Here is a 10,691-nt window from a genome sequence, read left to right as displayed (position 1 = left end):
CAGGAGGAAGAGTCAAGAGGTGATGGCTGCCCCAGCTGACCCCTTGGCGCCATGACCTTTGGTGAGCTGAGGTGGGATCCACAAAGATGGCCTGTGCCCCTTTGTGCATTTCCATCTGTGCTGCCACCAAGGGTGCACATGTTTGAGTGGACTTATTTTTCCGTCTGCTGCCTTTTCATGAATTTAAATGGGAACACGTTTTGAAGTTTCCATTCCAAAGGAAAAACTAATGCAGATCACACATGGCTGAAAGCATAACTTATGACTCCCTCCATAACCAGGCTGCCCCCCAGCTTTTGGAGCTACTAATTAATCACACAGACACAATCTAACAAGACACCTGGCACAGTCAGAGCTGTGCTGGTTGGAATGTAGGCATGGTTGTTGGAGGCAGGGGTGCCCCAAAGGAGCCCCCCACTATTGATCTCTGCCTGGTCCCTCCCTGCTGCTGGGCTGGCGAGCTGGTCTATTGCCCTGGCTGGAGCCGGGCTGTGCTCCAGGTGGAGATGGCCCTGGCTGAGCTGGGAAAGCAGAGACCTTCAGCCAATGGTAACGACCAATACTCCTGTAGAAGAACACTACTGCTACTGTAGCAGAAGGCCCCAGATGGGGAGTGGGCCATCCTCATCATCCTGGTGCCCCAGAGTCTTGGCTGCTCCTCTCCGGGACTTCGGGGGCTGAGCTAGGGTGTGTGTGGGTGTGTGTTGCATTGTCTCTCTCTGGGAAGACTATCCTCTTGGTTTCAGGTACAGCTTTGGCAGAGGCACAGGGAGCAGGCAGTGAGGACAGAAGGTCAACTCTGTAACTGGCTGGGTGGCCACATTAGCCGCAGGGATTCTGAGTTAGCAAACATCTAGAGGCCCTCCTGCGCCCATGAACTATTGGCTAGAGTGGGGTGTGGGACAGCGAGCCCTAGCCCCCATCTCGCTGTGGGTCAGTTAGAGACGCTCCATTCCACAGCCCGAGAGCTTGAACTCGTGGCCATGAGGGGCGTGGTGGTATGACCACAGGCCCTCAGCAGGCTCCACCCTGCAGCTACAGCAACAGCCCCACATCCACACCCGGAGCTGCCTGCTCTTGGCTGTCGGAGGGCCTTGGTGCTGGCCCAATCCGCAGTTGGACAGGAAACAGGTTTGCAGGGCAGAGTTATTTTCTTTCCATCTGTTTTTAGATTTCTAAAGATGACTGGACTCAGTTATGAAAAAGGAAAAACCACCCTCAAAAGCAACCAGCGGAATTCTGACCTTTTGAGAGTGCGGGATATGCACAGATTCCAAAATTTCCTCCGGCTTAAGGTCTGCACTTGCCAACCCAGCAAGAAAATGTTCATTTAGAGGAATCTGCCGCGTACCTTCTGTGGAAGAGAATGATATTTCTGCACAGTCACAACAAGGAGAGCAAGATTTTTCTATTCTTTTAAATGTCAGCAGTGGAGAAGGAAAGGCCGGCTTCCTCTACAGAGAGCAAGGCTGAGGTCTGAGTCCATGGCAAAGTCACAGGGTCCCATCATGGGGTCCCAGGCAGTGGCACTGTCGTGACATTACTATTCTCTCATCAGCATATGTGCTACGTGAACTGGGGTCTCTTCTGCCTGAAAGGCTCACTGGGCCTGTGGTTAACTACACAGAACCTGTTCAGAGCTTATGGTCACTTACGAACCCTTGTTAAGCCAACAACTTGAAGCCAACACACAGTTTGTTTTCACTTTTAACTATTCAATTCAGTTCAAGCCACTGACTTTGCCTTTTGTTTTTCCTCTGTTGTCAGCTCTTGAGACAGACACGTACACCTTTAAAAACGAAGTGAAAAATTCTGAAACCTCCTTCTAGCCCAGTTACCCCCTCTTGGCGACCACAGCTGTGCCCTCTGGCCCACAGGAGTGCAGTGAGGAGGTCAAACCATGGCCTGGGGACTGTGACATGCGTTTGATCCCTGGCACAGTGAGCACTGTGCTGGTTGGAATGGAGGTATGCTTGTTAGGAGGCAGGGTGCCCCGAAGGAGGCTCCCACGGTTGATCTCTGCCTGGTCCCTCCCTGCTGCTGGGCCAGTGAGCTGATCTACCGCCTTCGCTGGAGCTGCGGCTGAGCTCCGGGTGGAGATGACTCTAGCTGAGCTGGGAAAGCAGACCTTCAGCCAATGGGAACGACCAGCGCCCCAGCACAGCCTGGCATGTAGTTGCACCCAGTCAACTGGGTATTAGTATCTGGTGGGGGCAGTTGGGGGCAGTGTGAGTGTGCTGGGCGCTTGGGGAGATGAAAGGGAGGTTTAGTGGGCAGCCACCCCAAGGGAACATTCCTCTCAGCTAGTAATTAAAATCCATCACTGCCTACCCCTTCCCAGGGGCCCACCATGACCTGTGTGGATGTCCACTGTGTGTCCTCACCAGCCTTGTAGCTTCTTACACAGCAACTGCGGGCCGGGGAGACAACGTTGAGGGCACTGTGTGGGGGCCTCGGACTGTGTGTGGGCTGAGGGAGCCCATGATGACGACGGGGTAGCAGGGAGCAGTCCCTTGGCCCATAGGAAGGGTGCACACTGCAACCTCACCCTCAGCTTAGCCTCTGCACGTCACCTCTGGTGTTTGCTGGTCAAGCAAGATACATGGGTGAACATGTGAGCTACCGGAGTGTGTGGTCCCAGGTTGTGCGTGTGTGGTGTCAGAAGGAAACACCAGCTGCCTTTGGATCAGTGCACCTTCCCTCATGAGCTGGGCACCCCATGGTGAATTGAGAACCAGAGACTTGGGCTCTGACTTAAAGCAATTCCATAAAAGAATAAATAAAAAAGACAAAAGATCTCCGGGTGCTGTTCAGAGCGTTCGGAGGCAGCTTACCTGCTGAAATCAGATTGAGAGTAGCGTTGCTCACAGCAAGAACTGGATTCAGGTCCGAACAGCAATGCCGGCTTATCACATGACCCCCTAAGGACTAAGGAGAGAGTTACAGCTCAGTCATTCTATCTCTCAGCTTCTCTACCCGGAAGGCACCTGCCAATGGTCTTCTTAGTGGCCATGAAAGGGTCAAGAGGAATCTCAGTCAGTTCAGTCTTTCTCTCTTTTGCAGAGGGCGTGGGTTCAGCTTGTCAGGGAGGGCCCCTCCCACTGGCTTCTTTGGATGGGAAGAGGACTCAAGGGTGCCTAGCACTTACCTAACACCGGTGTGTTCCACGCGCTGTCTAACCCCTGACACACAACCCAGTGAGGTGGGTGTCGCTATCCCTATTTTACAGATGAAGACACTGAAGCACAGAGAAATTATGAAACTTGACCAATGTGCCCAGCTAGGAAGGAGCAGGCCTGGGATTCAGATTCAAGCAGGGAGGCTCAGTGGCCTATTCTGAGCCACCCCACTCAGCCCTGGCCACAGTGAAGATGGCCACGGTGTTGGCCACAGAGGTGCCATCTTGCCTTGGTGCACAGCCTCATCTCTCGTGGGCTTCTGAAATGGCCAGACTTCACATGGGCTGTGTCAGTGTTCTGAGGCATCCACACAGTTGGACAGAGAATTGCCCTTTCACTCTTTTTTGGGAGCCCTCACTCAGATCTGATGGAGCCTGTAGCATTTCAGAACTTGGGAGGGAAATGACTGGCCATTGAATTCAAGATTCTCCTCCCAGCATAGAGAAGGAATCTATGGTGACCTCCCGGTTGCAGTGGTCTGGGCTGGAACACAGGTGAGGACAGGAAATCCCCATTCCTTTATGAGCAGCTCCATTTTACATTTTTTTTTTGTTTGTTTCTCCTGAGCTGAAATCTGGCTCCCTGGACCCTCATCTGTTGGTTATTATTCTACTCTCTGCTCACATTAATAACACATCGGACCTCAGGAGTCTAGACATAGTCCAAGGCAGCTCTCATGTTCCCTTTGCCTGTTCTCCCACTCCTAGTCCTCTTTTTAGGGTGGTTTCCAACCCCTCATTCTCCCGCCACCTTCTCCTCACCAGTGTACCTCGTCAGAGTTCCTGACTTGGGAGAGAACATTTTGGAATCACTTGAGAGCTGTTTTAAAGGAATCATGCCCTCCCTGATTTTCCATATCCCAAAGATTTCTGCTATACAATTGAGGGTATGCAGGGGAAGGAGCATATGTGTTTCGAAAACCTAACTGTGTCTCTTTTCCTTTCTTTTGAGGTCAAAATCAACCAGATCTTCAAGTATGCCTCCCAGATCTGACCATCTTTCTCCAGCTGTGGTTTGAACAGTCCAGAGTAGAGAAGGCTACCCTCCTTGTTTTAGATACTCTACTTTTGTTAATGCAGCCTAAGACGAAACTAAATTCATGGACAAGCTTATCATGAAACTAGCAAAACCATAACATCCTTTTCTCACCTGTGATTAGTGGATGCTTAGCCACTCTTTTGAGCTTGACTTATAGTTCTTCTTTTTTTTTTTTTTTTTTTTAGATAAAGTCTTGCTCTTTGCTCAGATTGGAGTGCAGTGCCATGATCTCCGCTCACTGCAACCTCTACCTCCTGGGTTCAAGCAATCTTCCCACCTCAGCATCTTGAGTAGCTGGAATTACATTCATGCACCACCATGCCCAGCTATTTTTTGTATTTTTAGTAGAGACAGGTTTCACCATGTTGGCCAGGCTGGTCTCAAACTCCTGACTTCAAGAGATCTACCTGCCTTGGTCTCCCAAAGTGCTGGGATTAGAGGCGTGAGCCACTGCTCCCGGCCTATAGCTTTTTCTTAAATATATTTATTAAATATGTTTATTAATTTTAAACATTTACTGCGCCTGTTGCTTCAATCTGCTGAGACCTTTTTGCATACTGATTCTGCCAATGCATATCCCAACATTTCAGTGAGGTTCAGAAATAGGTGCGGTGTGCCCAGTGATTGAAACCGGGGAACATACTGCCATATTCCGGATCTGCTGGCCTGCCAGACTCCTCAGGTGCTTCAGGAGGGCTCGGTACGTCTGTGTTTTCTCCTCTGGGAGCTCAGCTATCCTCTCAGCCAAGATGTCCTGCATCTGGGCCAGGCTGCAGCCAGCGCCTATTGTCAGTCCTGGAAAGCAACTCGTTTTTACTAGTGACATAAGAGGAGCAGCCGAATTATAATCATGGCACCAGGACCTCAGTGTTTGGCCAGTGCTGTGAGTGTCCACATTGGCTCACAGAGAATCGCTGGGAACTCAAAAACAGCACAGATGCCCCACTCCCAGATTAATTCAATTAGAATCTCTGCTTTTGTTTTTTTTTGTTTGAGACAGAGTCTCACTCTATTGCCCAGGCTGGAGTGCAGTGGTGCAATCTTGGCTCACTGCAACCTTCACCTCCCAGGTTCAAGTGATTCTCATACCTCAGCCTCCCAAGTAGCTGGGATTACAGGCACCTGCCACGGCCCCGGCTAATTTTGTATTTTTTTTTTTTTTTTGAGACAGAGTTTTGCTCTTGTTGCCCAGGCTGGAGTGCAATGGCGTGATCTTGGCTGACCACAACCTCTACCTCCCAGGTTCAAGCGATTTTCCTGCCTCAGCCTCCTGAGTAGCTGGGATTACAGGCATGTACCACCATGTCCGGCTAATTTTGTATTTTTAGTAGAGACAGGGTTTCTCCATATTGGTCAGGCTGGTCTCGAACTCCCGACCTCGGGTGAGCCCCCCGCCTTGGCTCCCAAAGTGCTGGGATTACAGGTGTGAGCCACCTTGCCTGGTCTGTTTTTGTATTTTTAACAGAGACGGTGTTTCACCATGTTGGCCAGGCTGGTCTCGAACTCCTTACCTCAAGTGATCTTCCTGCCTTGGCCTCCCAAAGTGCTGAGATTACAGGCGTGAGCCTCTGCACCCAGCCTGGATCCCTGCAGCTTTTTAAAAGGCTTCAAGGTGTTTTTACACAGCCAGAGTGAGATCCCCTGGGCTGGTCCACACTCTTCTTTTGATAGACACAAGGAAATAGAGGCTAGAGAGAAGGAATGACAGCAAAAACTCACAGGTGGCAAACCTTACTAGAATCTTCAATGATCTCCTCCTGACTGATTGTGGTGAAGCTATGTAAAGTTGCTTTGTGATTAAGGGAGATAAATCGGATGGCATTAAAATAAGGCAAAGGTCATTCAATTCCTCAGGTCATTGTCTAAAATCTATAATGCTTTGATTTCAGGTTTTGCACCCGATACTCAAAATCTTCAACAACCAGTTTTGTGAGGGGCACTGGTCAATTGGCCCATGCAAGGAGCTGCTCCAGCCATTTATGTTGAGCATTACTGGGCATGAGGAAGCTGGGGGCTCCCTCATCTTTATTACTTCCCTGGAAGGGTCCAGGGAAGTAGTGGGAGAACATCTAGCAGGATTGAAGTAATGTTATTTGCTAACTGGCAAGGAAATAATTCAAAATTTCAAAAACCTTTGGAGCCATAAGTTGTGAGGATTGGCAGGATATTAGCATGAGCTTCAGGGTTTTTCTTCAGTAAGGATGAAAGGGTTCAAATCAGTCTTCAAAAGAGAAGTAGTCACCCAAACCCCCAGGAGATGAGTTAGGCAGCCTTTAAAAATTAATCCTTCACACGCTGGGGTTTGCAGAATGAAACGCTAATGTAGAGTGATTTGACATTACTAGCTGGGCTGGTTCTAACTGCAGTTAGTCTGTTTTTATCAGGTTGGGCTGTGATTTATCTCTTGTTGACTAATCTTTGAGAATATTTCACCCTCCTACATAGCTGTATTTTATCAATATTAAGAATGTACTTGGCATGACACCTCCCCCACCTTGCCAGCATACTCATGCAACACCCCGCTGCCTCAGTCATCTCAGCTAATTTAGTTGATGAAGGAACCATGAGCTGCTCCTTGTTATCCTTATGCTAAACAAATCTAAACTATCCCTCCCCGCTGGAATGTCTCAGCCTGGAGTTCTCACCCTGTTCTTGTTTTAGCGTCTCCTAAAGTGCACTCTGTAACAGGGGATCTAATTTCATCCCATACCCATCAGTGATGGTCTGTTGCTTCCTTATCACAGGTTTCACTGGAGCCTGTTCTTTAACTTCTGGAACATCCTGGCCTGCCTTATCTTTGCAGGAGTGCTAGGAAAACCAAGCTTTTTTTTTCTTGGTCATACAATTCCTTCTCCCTCAGGAGAAGATCCAGAGCCTCATTAGTAGGGGAGAAACCAGAAACAAAAAGACATAATTATTATTAAGGTCAGAAGCATCACATCGACCAGCATCACCACCTCTTATTTGACATAGATGGAAAAGGGCAGCTCAACCCCAGTGGGGACTGAAGTGTCCCTGTCTGCTCTGTTGCCTGAATTCTCATAAGAGTTCAAACACAGTTTGAAGCCAAATAATTCCACTTCCATTGCACACATCACCACTTCACCTCGTGCTAGGCACAACACACCTTCTGCCAGGCTATACTGAGAACATTCTACTTACTGTGGTTCTATTCATATTTTATTCCATCTCTGGTCACAAAATCTACCTTTCTTCCAATGCAAGTGAAAAGAGCTTTAACTTTGATTCTCAGAAAGGGCATTTCAGTGGAACTCCGTGCTTTTCAGGGTTCATGGGTCTATGGGATAAACATGCAATGACTTTCTGGATACTAACGATTTTGAGAAATCAAATGTATACTGAGCCAAACATGTAAGTGATATGGTTGAGAATGCAAACTTTAAACAAATGTTTAAGTTAAAATTACAGCTGTGCAACAATGTATTTCCTGGGTGTGCTGGTGGGGAACACATCTGACTCCAGTGCATCCCACCCTGGCCAGTGTCCTTCACTCATCTGGGACTTAGGAAAAGTTCGAGAATCATGGAAACTTTCCTGCAAGCCACTAGAGGGTACTCATGTTTTAATTTTAAGAGCCCTAAAGGAAGGTGCATTGTTTGTTTTAGCTCTGCTTTGGCTGCAGAGACCAAACTGAGCAGTCAACTCACATAGCTAATTGGACAGGCTGTTTGGTGGACCTGAGGGGTGTAATGGCAGTAGCAAAAAGAGTGTTGGCCAGGCATGGTGGCTCACGCCTGTAATCCCAGCACTTTGGGAGGTTGAGGTAGGAGGATCTCCTGAGATCAGGAGTCCAAGATCAGCCTGGCCAACATGGTGAAACCCCGTGTCTACTAAAAATACAAAAATTAGCTGGGCGTGGTGGCAGGCGCCTGTCATCCCAGCTACTCAGGAGGCTGAGACAGAAGAGTCGCGTGAACCCGGGAGGTGGAGGTTGCAGTGAGTCGAGATGGCGCCACTGCACCCCAGCCTGGGCAACAGAGTGAGACTCTGTCTCAAAAACAAAAAACAAGAAACAAAACAAAACAAAAGAGTGCTGAATTGGGAGTGTCCATCATCCAACTGATGGACAGCATCTGCCCTCTCTTGCTATCGTCCCATCAAAGTCTCTTTGCAAATTTATTGTCTGGGGCATCATGGCATTTTATAGGCAGGTAACTGCAAGGTCCTAAATGATATTATTTGGATACTCCTATTCCCCAGAAAGATTTTGACAGTAAAGTTTCATGGTGGGGATGTATTTAAATTCATTCCAGTTATTCTTCATTTTTTAAATATGCAGGAGAAGACAAACAGATGAGGAGGTTCTGAGTTATTTGGCAAGTGTTAGTTTAGTACAGGGATCGCCTCATTGACATCCTACTAAAAACACCAGGAACTCACCATCACTTGTTTTTGTCACCATACTCAGCTCAGAGATCCTTGCAGGAGAGAGGAGAACTGGATGAAAATGTCCTTGAGATTTCATTGCAGGTCCTGAAGCGTAGAGACAGTTAGGAAAGGGACAGTTATTTTAGAGACAATTAGGGAAGAGAAAATGCTTTTTTTTTGTGTGCATTAACATTTTCTTTTTTTTTAAGTGGAGACGGGGTTTTGCCATGTTGGCCAGGCTGGTCTCAAACTCCTGACCTCAGGTGATCTGCCCACCTCGGCCTCCCAAAGTGTTGGGATTACAGGCATGAGCCACTGCTCCAGGCCTTGAAATTTTCTTATAAGAGATTCAGATACATTAGAGATTGACAGGAAATGTGTACAGATGTGAAAGCAGTGGTTATATACTCCTGCCAAGTAAATTTATGCATGTATGTATCTGTTTATGCACTCACTATGTCCATATAAAAATAGGAAATAGGATAAGATGCCTTTTTTTTTTTTTTTTTTTTTTTTCCTGAGACGGAGTCTTGCTCTGTCACCCAGGCTGGAGTGTAATGGTGTGATCTCAGCTCACTGCAACCTCTGCCTCCCAGGCTCAAGCGATTCTCCTGCCTCAGCCTCCCAAGTATCTGGGATTACAGGTATGAGCCACTGCACCCGGATAATTTTGTATTTTTAGTAGAGACGAGGTTTCTCCATGTTGGTCAGGCTGGTCTCGAACTCCTGACCTCAGGTGATCTACCCGTCTTGGTCTCCCAAAGTGCTGGGATTATAGGCGTGAACCACCGCACCTGGCCAAGATGCTTTTAAAAACACTCCTGCACATAGTTACCAGGAGACATATAGAATATTTGTAATGCCAAAATAAGCTGTTCTCCAGCAATATAATGGATGTCAAATTGTTCCATGTTCATATGATGGAATACAGCACAGCTACGTGCAACAATATGGATGCATCTCAGGTCAAGTATGTTGAACAAAAAGCAAATTGCAGAAGAATAATACCCTGGGATTCTTCTTATTATTGGGAGTGGGAGACCTTGTAACCTGACTTCCGACCAGAGGTCAGGACTCTCCCTCCAGTCCATTTATGTGAAGTTCAAAAATATGCAAAGCTAAACAACATATTGTTTAAGGATTCAAATATATGTGGTAAAGCTATAAAAATAAGGAAGAGAATGACCAACACAATATTCAGGCTAATGAGTGCCTTCAAGGAGGAAGGGAAGGAAAGGGGATGTGGCTTGAGAGGGCCCACAGGGGTCTTCAAAGTTCTTGGTAAAGTTTGTGTTCTTAAAGTAGATGTGGGTGGTAACTGAGTGTGCACTGTATTGTTAATATCCCTATAAATATTTTATAAAATTCTACTATATTCATTCAATATTTAACAAAAACAAAAAAGAATAAGACAAAGTAAATGATAAAAAACCCTCTAGGCCAGGCGTGGTGGCTCACGCTTGCAATCCCAGCACTTTGGGAGGCTGAGGCTGGTGGATCACCTGAGGTCAGAAGTTTGCGACCAGCCTGGCCAACATGATGAAACCCCGTCTCTACTAAAAATGCAAAAAAGGCTGGTGCGGTGGCTCACACTTGTAATCCCAGCACTTTGGGAGGCCAAAGTGGGCAGATCATGAGGTCAAGAGATCGAGACCATCCTGGCCAACATGGTGAAACCCCGTCTCTACTAAAAACACAAAAATTAGCTGGGTGTGGTGGCAGGCACCTGTAGTCCCAGCTACTTGGGAGGCTGAGGCAGGAGATTTGCTTGAACTCGGGAGGCGGAGGTTGCAGTGAGCCAAGGTTGCGCTATTGCACTCCAGCCTGGGTGACAAGAGCGAAACTCCATCTCAAAAGAAAAAAAAAAAAACAAAAAACAAACAAATAAAAACCCCCCACAAAAAACCCTCTAAAACTTTCCTCCCACACCTCTGGGGTCCAGGGTATATGCACATCCAACTTTGGAGAGCACTGGCTTTATTATAAAGGATGAAGTTTTCATCCCTAAAAAGTAGTTTCTGTAGACTGAGAACAGAGTAAGGGACAGAAAGTTCAGCCCAGCATTAAGGATGGAACGAAAACTGG

General features: G+C 47.4%; 1 protein-coding gene across 1 annotated transcript in view; it reads right to left on the bottom strand.

Annotated features, from left to right (window-relative positions):
* Window positions 1-10,691, bottom strand: part of LOC103217619 (aldehyde oxidase 2) — a 79,257-nt gene that overhangs the window by 52,934 nt on the left and 15,632 nt on the right. The window contains exons 10-13 of the mRNA XM_038001780.2: window positions 8,619-8,711; window positions 4,861-5,012; window positions 2,835-2,928; window positions 1,245-1,354 (exon numbers count right to left, since the gene is read on the bottom strand). Coding sequence (XP_037857708.2) covers window positions 1,245-1,354; window positions 2,835-2,928; window positions 4,861-5,012; window positions 8,619-8,711 — 449 coding nt within the window. The remainder of the gene's footprint in view (window positions 1-1,244; window positions 1,355-2,834; window positions 2,929-4,860; window positions 5,013-8,618; window positions 8,712-10,691) is intronic.

Source organism: Chlorocebus sabaeus, chromosome 10 (genome assembly GCF_047675955.1).
Source record: "Chlorocebus sabaeus isolate Y175 chromosome 10, mChlSab1.0.hap1, whole genome shotgun sequence".
Lineage (NCBI taxonomy): Eukaryota > Metazoa > Chordata > Mammalia > Primates > Cercopithecidae > Chlorocebus > Chlorocebus sabaeus.
The sequence above is the reverse complement of the archived record's forward strand: the minus strand, read 5'-3'. Positions and strand labels throughout refer to the sequence as shown.